The sequence below is a fragment of the Vitis vinifera genome, chromosome 16 (genome assembly GCF_030704535.1).
Source record: "Vitis vinifera cultivar Pinot Noir 40024 chromosome 16, ASM3070453v1".
Lineage (NCBI taxonomy): Eukaryota > Viridiplantae > Streptophyta > Magnoliopsida > Vitales > Vitaceae > Vitis > Vitis vinifera.
The window spans coordinates 23,584,502-23,597,434 of record NC_081820.1 but is presented as its reverse complement, the minus strand read 5'-3'; the positions used below and the strand labels follow the sequence as shown (position 1 = coordinate 23,597,434).

Genomic DNA, 12,933 nt, shown 5'->3' with positions numbered 1-12,933 from the left:
TAAACTCTTATTTTCAAGCATCAGGGCATAGTATTTTAATTAAAAAACAAAAGGTCTAACTCACAAACTAAAGGTCATTTCACATAACACAAGGGAGGTAGAATGATCACTCCTAAAATACGTATGCCAAAGAGTAGTTCCCCAAGTATAAGGAGTTGGGTGTAGTTTTAAAATCCCAATGAGTCGAGTCTTGAACAACAAAGAGAGGATCTTAGGTGCACAAGAAAGTGGAAAGGTTTAGAAGATAAATAAATTTTTTTTAGGCAAACTCTTACACTCAATTGTTTGAAAAAAAAAAAAAAAGATTGATGAATGTTGTGAAAAACAAATTGAACTAAAATTGAGCTTTAACTTAACAATATTTGCAAAAGCGCTAAGGATAGAGGTCTTTTAGGCTCCCTTCTTTTCATGTAAAGACCCTTAATTATTAAGCTAACACAATCAAGATTACCTATAGATGTTCTCAATAGGAGCATTTTCAACACAATCAAATTTTAATTAAACCTAATGCTTCAAACTTGTGAGTTAGACAACCATGGTAAAAATTATCCAATTACTTAGAAAATTTGAAAATTATTTTGCTTCAAACTATATTGAAATGCCAAGTTTGAGTTGTGAACATGTTGACATCGACTATGTCCTAAATAAGCAATTCAAGCAGCCACCCCAGAAACTTTTTACTTGCTAAAACATAGAATTAAGGGCTTAATAATGGTCATTTCAAAACAAAATAACTCTTAATCATTAAGAAATTCAGATACTACTAAAAAAACCCTTAAACTCTAATTTTCAAGTATTAAGGCATGGTGTTCTAATTAAAAATAAAATAGTTATAATATTCTTGAAGTCTCCACTACCTATTTACTTGCTAAATCATAGAATTAAGGGCTCAATAATGATTTTCTCAAGTTAAAATGTATCTAACCTTTAAGTTCTTGACATACCCTCAAAGTGGCACCTAAACTTCAATTGCCAAGAATCAAGACATGGTTTTCTAATTAAAAGTAGAGAGATCTAACTTACACGCTAAATAAATAATTAATTACCTAATAGTAGAGGATCATTTCATGGGACAACAGAGGTCTTAAGGGCCCAATTCTCTTTCGCCTAAGCTACTTCTCAAAAGACATGAAAATGAAGAATAAAAACATATAGCATAAAGAAATTATCATTAAAACCCAAGATTCAATTTCAATATTATGTTAAACTAAAGCTTAAAAGTAAGTGCATCTAAGTCTGGTCAAAGGAAATAAGTTGAGAGATTAAAAACAACTAAAAGGGGCAAAACATTACAAATATTGAAGAGGTAACAAGAAGCCCCAAGGTTAGAGGTTAAAGAAGAGCTCCCCACGAAGAGGTCTCCTCCAACTGCAAAATCCCTTTAAATAGGTGTTCTAATGTTGCCCGAAGTAGTATACCACATGGAGTCATAAAAAAAGAGGTAAAAGATCCATTGGCGGTTGGAGAAAAGTCTAAGAATGTGGGTCCCACACTTTCTTGGTGTTCTAGAACAAAATAGTGGTACTTCTAGAGAAAATGCAATCAAGTTATGAGGTTGCGTATCTTGGCGCCATTTTTTCAAATAAGTGGACTTCTTCACCTCAAAATGGAAGCATCACGAGGAAAAATAGCATCAGGCTATAGGGTGGTGCCATCTTGATGCCATTTTTCCTAGAATGCCCCTAAGCTCTATCAACATTTTGTCTATTTTTCACTAATTTTTCCTAATTTGTCCACATAGATATACAACTTCCAAATCTTCGAAATAATAATGATATTGATATTAGAAAAGTCTACAATTTAACAAAATTTAATTAAACTCTTTTGGACATTTTTAAACCCCTCAACTGTCCTCAAACTTTTGATGGGTTAAAATAGGACTACACCATTGATTTTTGTCACTTTGGTCCTTCAACTCCACTCATATCCCACTCTTGCATTTTGGATGTCCCAAGAGGTTTTCAAGATCATAACTATTTTATGAAAATAGTTGGAAACATCAATAACTAATGAAAATGTGAGAAAACCAAGCATACACAAGGTAGCATACAATTGACTAGTTTGGGGTTGCATTTAATGCATAAATGAACCTTGAGATATGATTTTTATCCTCATTACCATGCAATTTATGGTATCAATAATATAAGGACCCTTTTCTCCTTAGGAAAAAACCACTCAAAAAATTAAAACTAAAAAACAAAAATAGAACAAGAAACAATAATTATTGAAATTTAAGATTAAGCTTCAAAGTTGTATAAAATTAGAGAGTAAACGTGGCTAAATGCAAACACAATCAAGAAAATGTTGTTTAATACATTAAAAAAAAAAAACTCTTTAAAGCTGGAAAATATTTTTATGATTGAAGTTGTAGCAGCAATCCCAAAGTTGGAAGTTGAAGAAGAGCTTCCTATCATGGGCCCTCTCAAGTGCCCCTTTCATCAATGGGAAAATTCCTTTACATAGGTTCTCTTATGTTCCTCTGAGTGGTATGCCACATGAAGGTATCAAAAATAAGGTAGGAAATCCAATAGTGAGCTAAGTAAAGGAAAGAAAAGAAAAAGTCTCACACATTTTCGAAGTTCCAACAAAAAATGAAGGTAGTGATGGAGAAAATGGTGCTATCATGGCATGTTTTTCTAGAAAACTCCTCACCTCCTTCAACACATTTCCTATTTTCACCAATATTTTCTAATTTTTTTTTATATTTTGCATAAGTAAATGGTGTCCAAATCTTCTAAAAAATGATGAGATTGATATTTAAAGAATCTAGAATTTAAATATATATTCATCATAGCTTCAACTAGCCTAATCACTTTTGATTGACTCAAATAAGATCATGTCATTGATCTCTAAGGAAATTTGATCCTTCGGCTCTACTCATACTTCATTCTTGCCTCCCGAAAGTTCCAAAAAGTTTCCAAGATCATTATTATTTATAAGAATAACTATAAACATCAATGAATAAATAGAAAATATGTGAAAACTAAGCATATTCAAGGTACATACAATTAAAGTGTGGAGAAGCTAGTATGTTTAGTGCTAAAATGAAACCTAAAATGTGATTACCCTTATTACCATGCAATATATGACATAAATCAAGATTCTTCTCTAATTTTGAAATTTATCATGCAGAATCTTTTCTAACCATCTTTCTTTAATGTAGTGGGACTTTAGTAGAGTGAAGTACCTTTAACATTTGTTGTATCTAAAAACATGATCTCCTAGTTGCTACAATGAAAAAAAATAAAATTTGATTAGAAGTAAAATGAGATACCTTTATATCTTATTATAACTGAAATAGTTGATCTTACAACCAAACTTTATTAGTTTACAATTTTAAATGATGTCTCATACACCAACCAACCCCTACTGTACAACAGGTTGAAGCAATGAAGTAAATGAAAACCATATTTAAAACAAGTTTTAGAGTGAACATTAAACGGAGGGATGGTGCCTCAAAAAGTAAGAACAGGAAGATGAGTAGTGGGATTATAGCAACCTCAAAAAATTAGGATATAAAAAGTTTAGCTACAAGTAAAGTGTGGATATATATTAAAACCATGTATGAGATTCCGTGAGGGTCCAACTACTATACTTTAATCATGTTAAGGGGATAACTTGAAAAAGCCTCATCTTTAAGATGTTAATCTGCTTTTAAAATTATGGAGAAATATTACATTTTCCTCGATTTGGATGAAGAAAGAACATGGGAAATGCTGGTGGGAAAAATAAAGTTTGAGTCAAGTTCAATTCAATCAAGCCAAGTGTTCTATTAGGTAGGCTCTGTGGAGAGAGGTCTGGGGATCTTATTAATGGAAGTTTAGAATTCAATGTTCTGATTTCTTTTCTTTTTTCTAAGTCATCTAAACAACCAAATGGATAGGATCTGAGTTCTCTCAATCCCATGAAGAATTCCTCTTTGGTTCTCCTTACGAATGATGCAAACAGTATTTCTCTGCCTTTAGCTCCACCACCAAGCCTCTGTTTCCTGCCTCCACATACTAAAGACTGAACATTACAACTTCGCAATTCCTTTTGCAATCGTCGTAATGCACACAAGAGATGACTATATATGTATAATAAATAAATAATAAGGAATTACAATGAATTCTATCATAAGAAAAAATTCAATGTTAGTTTCCATATTTTATTCAGACTTTGGGTATATACCTTAGGATCCGAAAAGAAAGGGAACAAGGCTCCATACTGCCTAGCTTATACATATATAGAGAGAGGGGGGGAGGGAGAGAGAGAGAGTCTACAAGTAGATACTGTGTAAGTTACCTTCCATCTAGGCTAATTGTAATATTAGCATTGCATGAGGAAAATGGTACACCAATTGGACTGTTCTCCCGGTCTTCAGCTGACATTTCATGAGAATAAAGAGTAGGCTTAGGAGGCATTTGCAAGAGTTCAACCTCACCTTCCAGCATCTCCAGTGCTTTGCTCATGGAAGGCCGGTCTGTGGGCTTCATTTGCACACACCATAATGCAACGATGACCATCTTTTTCATATATTTCATATCATCTTCTTTGGCATCACCAATTTCAATATCTTCTCCCTGTTTGATTTTGTCATGAATCCATGATGGGAAGAATATTTCACTGAGATTCTCCTCATGAACACTCACGTGCCTCCGCTTTCCTACTATTTCCATCAATAACATTCCAAAACTATAAACATCAGCTTTATATGATACTCCTCCAATGTTTTTATAAAACAACTCCGGAGCAATATATCCTAATGTTCCTCGGGCTGCAGTGAGGGATACAACACTTTCATCTGTTGAATATAATTTAGCAAGTCCAAAATCTGAAACTTTTGGAGTAAAGTTTTCATCCAAAAGAATATTGTGGGGCTTGATGTCAAAATGTAGAATTTGCATGTCACACCCTTGATGTAAATATTCAATTCCACGTCCTACTCCAAGTGCAATCTTATATAATCTATCCCAACTCAAAGGAGCACTCTTTTCTCCATCAAAAAAGATGAATTTATCAAGAGACCCGTTTGGCATGAAATCATATATAAGAGCCCATTTTGATCTTTCTACACAAAATCCAACAAGTCGTACCACATTAACATGGTGAATCATTCCGATTGTAGCAACTTCATTGATGAAATCTTGTTCCTTAGCTTTTGACATAGTTAACATTTTTACTGCTACAATATGACCACTTCGAAGTTTTCCTTTGTATACGGAGGCAAAACCTCCTTGGCCTAACTTGTTCTTAAAATTGTTGGTCATCTTCTTTAAATGTGAATATGAGTACCTGATGGGCTGGAGATTTTGATGAGTTCGCAGAAATTCTTCAATATTATCATCTGCAGATAAGTGTCTTCTTCGAAACTTGTAGATCAAATAACCAAGCAGGCAAGATATCCCAATCATAGTGCGCCCTCCAATGATTATTATGACTAATAGATCAACATGAAAAACACAAAATATTTTAGGAAAAGATTTATGATCATCCATGCACTGAGTTATCAAATCCTACAAATACAATTTGCTTGAATGAGAAAAAATTATGTCCATTTGGTTGCACAAAATTTAACCCATAGGGTTAGATGCCTTAGTTCAAATTTCACTGTTTTGGCTTCTTCATATCTCATCCTACTGGATTTAATTATTTTCAATGGAAAACATCCAAATTCACAAAAAACAGAGCCATGGCAAAAGTAAAATTCTGAATTTCAAAGAACTGCAATTTCAATTCAAATCCAGCATGGCACAACCAAACATAGCGTACAATCCAGAATTCGAGAATTCTAAGTATTTTAAACAAAAACCTCATCATGTTAATTCTACAAGAAAATGAAAATTGGAACTTGGAAATCTTACCAGTCTTTTGAAGAAACCAGGCTCCTGATAAGAGAAACATGAATTCAATTAGAAATAAGACATAGACATAAAAGGGGGTGTTATTAACAAAAAGTTTGATTGTAAAACATGGAAGGTAATAGAAGGAACTAGCACAGCCTTACCAATTACAACAGTCCTGGAGTCATATGAACCAAGATTTTGGTCAAGATAATTTTTAAGACCTGCATCAAAATTTGCTTATCCTTAGTATATACTGCGTAATTTTTTAGTTCACATTTAATTTTGCACAGAATGCCAATTGTAAAACAATCTTTCACTTGAAATAAAAGCTCTAAACAAAACTTGTATCATATTTACAACAAAATCAATTGTTGGAACTAGTAAGTGCTACCTTGGATCGTAAAGGGGCTTCGAAAAAATGCACGGGCTGTTGACAAGAGAAGATAGAAAATTCGAAGTGAGAAATACATAATCAGAAAAATACGAGTGGATTAAATCTTATGATTATTATTAAGAAGTAATGGAAATGAAAGTCAAATTTAGAAAAAGTAAAAATGAAAGATGATTAAGGTACTCCAAAAGCCTTACTGAAGAAGGAGACCACTGGAACCAGTACGTCGTCTTTCAAAAACTTAAGCCCTGCGTGATCAGATCAAACAACTGAATTAGACATATTAGTTGAAGATATTTTTTTCGATAGAACTGCATAATTGGATTTCCAATGACTTTTGTTTTCTCTAAAAACTGAACTCACAATATTTTCTGGTATGCCATGTGAAGCATTGTATAGTGTTGTTACTAATATTTGCATAGCAGAGTAGGCCTTTCGCGCATTCGCTGCAGCGGAATCTCAAAAACGAAAGCTCAACCCCCATAAGAAGGCTTTGTTGCACATCTGACATTGATCTAATGGGGGGCTCTGAAACTGCCTGCAATTTACCAGTAATAACAGTAGTGCCAAAGGTGCACGAGTAGGGAAGATCTCCCACCTGCTTGGAGTTTCCAACTAGAGCATAAGCGTATGATGGTGAAGAAGGGGAAGAACCGTTGGTACTTGTATTGCAAGGAGTAATAGGAATGTAGTTTTGATCACTGATTTGCCTGGTGCAGTTCATCAAAACTATGGTATTGTGTCCAACACCAGATCGAAATCTATAATTATATGGTGCCAAGGAATAGAGAGGAGTAGAGAAACAGTTTCCCTTCTCTATCCCAGGAACTACTACTCTAATGGTGTAGTTATTGTAGTTGATCTCCTTGACATTGTATTTCCCATCTAATATTAAACGGTTGTTTTTACAAGCCAATTCATACTCGGGATCACCGCAGCCAGTTGAATCACCTTCTAATCGAAAAGGATCGCTGATTTGGATATCCCCGCAAGAAGACCTGCAGGCCTTGGTTTCAGTAGCAACACAAATTGAAAGGAACCAGACATGGAGGAGTATTATGAGGCCTACTCCCACAACCTTTGATTCTTTCTCCATCATTAGTTCAGATACAGAGAGAGAGCAGGTCTGGTTTTGGGCATTCTAAGTTGAAGAAGAAGAAGATACAAAATTACAACCCAATTAGCTAAGCCAGCTCATAGTTCAACTTTCTTGCCACTTGATTTTTCTATTCATTGTTGACTTAATCAACTACCCATATTAAATGTCTGATTTTTCTATTAACTCGCAATCATGTTTTCTGATTTATTTTTCCCCAGTCAAATTTGATTAGCTGGATCACCATCATAAGCCTCCAACTACGACCAAGTCAAATAAGCAAATAATTGGAGGTATGAGGAAATATCAAGGAAGCTTACTGTGTGAAAATAAGTCAAGCTAGTAGCACAGTATCATTTCTCCTTTTCATCTCTTATATTTGAAGTCACAGAGCTAATTGATACAAAAAGGCCAGATAAGCAGTGCAAAAATTTTAGAGATGATCATAAACAGTTGCTTGAAAATGGTCCTTCCTTTATTTTTCTTATTCCTGAGATTATCTGCAGAGATTGGAGCTAACCAAGATGAGTGCAAGGTACCAAGTTGCAGTCCCCACGGTCCAGCCATTAAGTTCCCGTTCCGGCGAAAAGATCAGCCATACCACTGTGGATATCTCGGGTTTGAGATATCTTGCACAGAAAAGAAGCAGACCATACTGGAGCTGCCATATTCAGTTAAGCTCTCAGTGGATAAAATAAATTACAAATCTCGGGAGATTGTCGTCCATGACCCGGATTTTTGCCTTCAAAGACAGCTTCAAAACCTTACTTTATCTGCCTCTCCCTTCCAGTTCAAAGTTGACTCTTCCAACTTCGAAAGCTGGACAGACGACTACACTTTCTTCAGTTGTTCCTCAGATACAAGAGAGTATGAATTTCCATTTACGTTAATCCCTTGCAGATCTAGATTTCTCCACGAAAACCCAGTTTATGCTGTTCGTTCATTCATGCAACTCGATTGGTTGGATCTATCCTCTTGCCACAAGCTTTACAACCTTTCACTCCCTGATGGTATAGTTGATGGGAAAAAATTTTCTTTAACTTGGTCTGAATCGATATGCGGAAATTGTGAAAAAGCGGGTCAGAAATGCAGACTAAAGAGCAATAGCAAGGGACCTGAAACTGAATGCATTCCTAAACAAGTAAAAGGTACTGTTCTAAACTCTAATCTTCTTTTCCTTCGTGCTTTACTCTGAAATAGTACTTATTTTAGGAGTTATGTTCCTATTGATCATTGTGTTACACATATGTAAATTCTGATAGAAGTCATTAAGAAAATGATAGAAGGGAGAAAGAAAATATAGCGTTTTAGGATCCGTTTGCATACACTTGTTTTCATTTTTAAAAACCGAAAATGGTTTTAAGTTTTATATAAAATGCAGAAACTCTTTGAGTCCATTTAATGGTTGCATACTGCCTAAGCATAATTGAGGAAATAGAGAAGCTAAAATTGAGACTCAAACTTATATTTTTATTCTTATTTTCTTGACCTAGGATTTGAGGAATACATTATTTTTCTAACTATAAATAACAAGCCCAAGGGGATATTCCATGGCATATTGTAATAGATCATGACTTTATTAATTTAATTAAGAAGTTTAACAAGCTAATGACTTTATTAATTTTTTTCACAGGTGTAAAAGAAAAAATACTGATTGCGGGTGATTTTCTACTCATCTATACTTTGCTTTCAATTAAGAACTTAGAAGAGAAAAAATACTCTTAATTTGATTCTTCCTACATGTACTTAAAAATATTTTCGTTTTTCACATACACAGGTGTAATCCTTGGTTTCTTTGTTCTCGTGTTTGTAATCATCATACTTCATCGCGTGTATAGATCAAATGAATCTAAAAGAGAAAATATTGTGAGAATCGAAAAGTTTTTGGAAGATTACAAAGCTCTCAAACCTTCAAGATACTCATACAATGATATTAAGAAGCTTACAAATCACTTCAAGGATAAATTGGGTCAAGGAGGTTATGGAACCGTGTACAAAGGAAAGCTTTCTAATGAAGTTCTTGTCGCAATAAAGATCCTTAATGATTCCAAAGGAAATGGAGAAGAGTTCATTAATGAAGTGGGAACGATAGGTAGAATTCATCATGTCAATGTAGTTCGTTTGGTTGGATTTTGTGCTGATGGAGTTAAGCGAGCTTTAATTTATGAGTTCTTACCAAATGAGTCTTTGGAGAAGTTCATCTTTTCAACATCTGTTGAGACCTATTCACTTGGTTGGGAGAAACTTCAAGACATTGCTATAGGCATAGCCAAAGGAATTGAGTATCTTCATCAAGGTTGTGATCAAAGGATTCTCCATTTTGATATCAAACCTCATAATATTTTGCTTGACGAAAACTTTAATCCTAAGATATCCGACTTTGGTTTGGCGAAATTGTGTTCCAAGGATCAAAGTGCAGTTTCAATGACTGTAGCAAGAGGGACCATGGGGTACATTGCACCAGAAGTATTATCTAGAAACTTTGGGAATGCGTCTTATAAGTCAGATGTTTATAGTTTTGGAATGTTATTACTTGAAATGGTAGGAGGAAGGAAGAATATTGATGTTACGATGGAGACTAACCAAGTATACTTTCCTGAATGGGTTTATAATCAGTTAGATCAAGGGGAAGATGTGCATATTCGAATTGAGGAAGAAGGAGACATTAAAATAGCAAAGAAACTAACAATTGTGGGACTTTGGTGCATACAATGGTATCCAATTGATCGTCCTTCCATGAAAGTTGTGGTTCAAATGTTGGAAAGAGAAGGAGACAATTTAACAATACCTCCCAATCCTTTTGCCTCTATAGGTTCAACAGGAGGAAACATCAGAAGGCGCAAAAAATCTCTTCAACAAGAGTTGACAATTATCTCAGAATAGGATGAAAAGTTATTCTTTTTACTATTGTGCTTGTATGATCTAGATAGTGATCATAATGTAATTGTTCATCAATGTAACATCTTCTATTTGTTCACTATTGTTATCAGATGAATGTTTGTACAATAGTTTATATTCAATTCAAATTACATTAGTTTTGAAAAGATATGGATCTCTAGTGATCGATATTTTTTCCTTGCATCACCTTAGCTCTTGTAGTAAAGAACCTTTTGAACTCTGAGGAAAAGCTATTAAAGGCACATGTTCTTGATTATTTTACTTGCTACAAAACCAGACGTTCAAAGAAAAATATACAATTACATACTCAGACATGATCTGTCATAAAGAGCATATTAAAAAAGCCCCTATGACCCGGATGATGCATGCTTTCATCAATTACTACTAATTGGCCCACAGGAACCAGTATGTGCTTCATTTTTTGTTCAATTTCATGAATATTGAAGATCAACTTTAGCATTCACATACTGGAAATCAACCACTTCAAACTCTTTATAGATAGGTTTGTGTGCTTATAGGTCTTGGACTTCTGTATACACCAAATTTTTTTCCTGCCCTCATGTGTCAAGAGTAACACACTAACATAAAACTAAGGACCATCTTCATCTTCTTCAATTTATCTTTGCTAGCTGCTGCTAGGTGTGTAGGGATCTCTCTTGTTCCATCTCCTAAATAAGTTTTTATAAGGGAATTGAAGGTTTATTGCTTAATGTAATTTAACCTGTCATGTTGTTGTTTGATACGTCCAACAAGCTCCTAGGACAGACTAGAATTTAACCGAAAGGGTGGTTTGTAACCAAATAAACAATATAAGTTATCAATTATTTCTGGATAAATTATTTCAAAAGGTTAAATTGCTCCAAATTGGTTAAATTGTGAAATTGGTTATATTTTGTTGTTACTAATTGATTGAACCAATGGGGATCGGAGGTGGAATTTCACTTCAAGCCACTACAAAAGTCCTTCTCAAGAAACCTGACACGACTAAATTTGATCTCAAGAGTGAACACAAAGATGAATTAAGATCAAGTCTGAAATTTCAAGAGTAAAAAAATGATAATGAAAAAAAGAAGCTTATATAGGCATTAGTATATAATATAACTAATTTTTATGAATTTTTGAACCTCCAAGTTAATTTAACAGGATCTATCTTATCTAGACAACTTTTTCCATGAAATATTAGGTATCAATCAATGAATTTCTTAGTCATTGGGGTATGAATCTTATCGTCTCTTTTCGATAGTGATGATTGCCACTCAACCTCTCAAACTTGACTAGTTTAGCCTATTGGTCCCTATTGGGCTAATGAGAAAAGCAATTGATGCATGTATCATTTTTTAGGTAAGTCCCAGTAAGGGACTGCAACTTGGAGCTATGAGAGACCATTTTTTTATTTGTAATTGTATATATTTCTCTATGTTTTTGCGGAATTTGCTTTTACATTTCTAGTGTAACCTAACTTAGCATCTCTTGCATTTTCCAATATGGAAAAGGATGTCTTTAGTTAACTAATATAAGGCTATCCAAAAACTAATTTAGATTGTTAGCTTTGGGTTTAGATTTTGCCTTAAGTATTGCCTTAACAGGTCAAAGGTTTCAGTGAAGGATCATAGGCTCATTATTTAATATAACTTCATCTAGGTTGATCTTAAGTAGAATATAAGATGACCATAAAATCATGACAAAATTTATTTTTTCAAAAAATATTTCTAGTAATTTCAATCCTCACCTTAATCAACTTGTGGGGCCTAAACTTTTTATAGGGTAACAAGTTTCTCTGCAGGATGTGGAAATTCTATTTCATATTTTAATTAAATCATAACTTGTTCATGACTTCATAGAATATTGCTTGTTGGTCATATCCTCTTCAGATTTGTGAAAGAGAAAAAGAAGACGAAAAGAAATTATTCCATTACTTTAAAATTCAATGTTATTAAATGATTCCCCATTACCCTTCTGAACTTCCTTCACGGTTCCCTCTTCTACATTGCTATCATTGAGTTCGACTTTTCAACAAGGACGCCATACAAGGAAGCTGAGGAAATAACCCATGCATTTCCTAAGAACCCATCACATTAAATGGGATCCTTTTACACGGCATTTCATTCTTTGATTACATTAGTGTTGGATTGACTTGAGACTTTTCAACAAGGATTCATTAAGTTAATTTCCATGAAATTTCATGAATCTCATAGCATTTTATTAGATTAAAGTATGAGCTGTCTCCAACAAATCAGAAAATTTAGGCTTCTTTAATCATCCTGGAAAATTTCTTCACTCTTTTAAGAAAACAGTTTCACTGTTGACTGACCTCTTAATTGGTGTTATATTCATTGCTTTTTTCAAGGAAGAACAGACGCTTGTTTCATTGTGTGCTCTTACTGATTCCACTTTGGATTCTAGTGGATGAACTAGATAATGTATATGAGGCAGAGAAGAGGCAGCATGTCTTCTCATCCTGCTGTATTTAGCTGACTAAGATATGATGTGATAGGATATTATTATATGTAATAGAAAAATGATATTTTTATACTTACTGGAATATATATATTAATATTTGATTTATTGAAGGAGTAAATATTAGTTTATTTTTCAATAGCATTGACTGTCATTGCCAGTATGAAATACGAGCGGGATGATTGGGAACATTAACTTACCCACAATGTCTGATTTTTTTTAAATGTAATAATGTTTTGTTGTGAAAGGAGGTCCTTGCTAGCTGG

At 33.9% G+C, this 12,933-nt stretch overlaps 2 protein-coding genes across 3 annotated transcripts; one reads left to right on the top strand and one right to left on the bottom strand.

The window, feature by feature from the left end:
• Positions 1–4,110: 4,110 nt before the first annotated feature.
• Positions 4,111–7,460, bottom strand: LOC100252566 (LEAF RUST 10 DISEASE-RESISTANCE LOCUS RECEPTOR-LIKE PROTEIN KINASE-like 2.3). Its single transcript, XM_010664361.3, has 6 exons — positions 6,580–7,460; positions 6,414–6,464; positions 6,217–6,252; positions 5,987–6,046; positions 5,844–5,867; positions 4,111–5,419 (listed from the first exon to the last, which is right to left on the bottom strand). Exons 1-6 carry the CDS (start codon positions 7,313–7,315, stop codon positions 4,281–4,283), a joined length of 2,046 nt encoding a protein of 681 aa, XP_010662663.1. The 5' UTR covers positions 7,316–7,460; the 3' UTR covers positions 4,111–4,280.
• A 191-nt stretch (positions 7,461–7,651) lies between these two features.
• Positions 7,652–10,289, top strand: LOC100257702 (rust resistance kinase Lr10). Of its 2 annotated transcripts, XM_010664360.3 has the most exons (3): positions 7,652–8,460; positions 8,946–8,972; positions 9,090–10,289. In XM_010664360.3, the coding sequence occupies exons 1-3, from the start codon at positions 7,752–7,754 to the stop codon at positions 10,193–10,195; spliced, it is 1,842 nt and encodes a 613-aa protein (XP_010662662.1). In that variant the 5' UTR covers positions 7,652–7,751; the 3' UTR covers positions 10,196–10,289. The 2 variants fall into 2 exon arrangements, with proteins under 2 accessions (XP_010662662.1, XP_002275176.2); XM_002275140.4 differs by lacking the exon at positions 8,946–8,972.
• The last annotated feature ends 2,644 nt before the right edge of the window (positions 10,290–12,933 follow it).

What these genes read in the sequence shown, in the direction of transcription:
- LOC100257702 (XM_010664360.3), top strand. Translation starts at nt 7,752, where the DNA reads ATGATCATAAACAGTTGCTTGAAAATGGTCCTTCCTTTATTTTTCTTA. An exon ending in CATTCCTAAACAAGTAAAAG is followed by an intron (nt 8,461 to 8,945) that starts GTACTGTTCTAA and finishes TTTTTTTCACAG; the next exon opens with GTGTAAAAGAAAAAATACTG. An exon ending in AGAAAAAATACTGATTGCGG is followed by an intron (nt 8,973 to 9,089) that starts GTGATTTTCTAC and finishes TCACATACACAG; the next exon opens with GTGTAATCCTTGGTTTCTTT.
- LOC100252566 (XM_010664361.3), bottom strand. Translation starts at nt 7,315, where the DNA reads ATGATGGAGAAAGAATCAAAGGTTGTGGGAGTAGGCCTCATAATACTC. An exon ending in CTCCAGGACTGTTGTAATTG is followed by an intron (nt 5,868 to 5,986) that starts GTAAGGCTGTGC and finishes TTCTCTTATCAG; the next exon opens with GAGCCTGGTTTCTTCAAAAG. An exon ending in CTGGTTTCTTCAAAAGACTG is followed by an intron (nt 5,420 to 5,843) that starts GTAAGATTTCCA and finishes TTGATCTATTAG; the next exon opens with TCATAATAATCATTGGAGGG.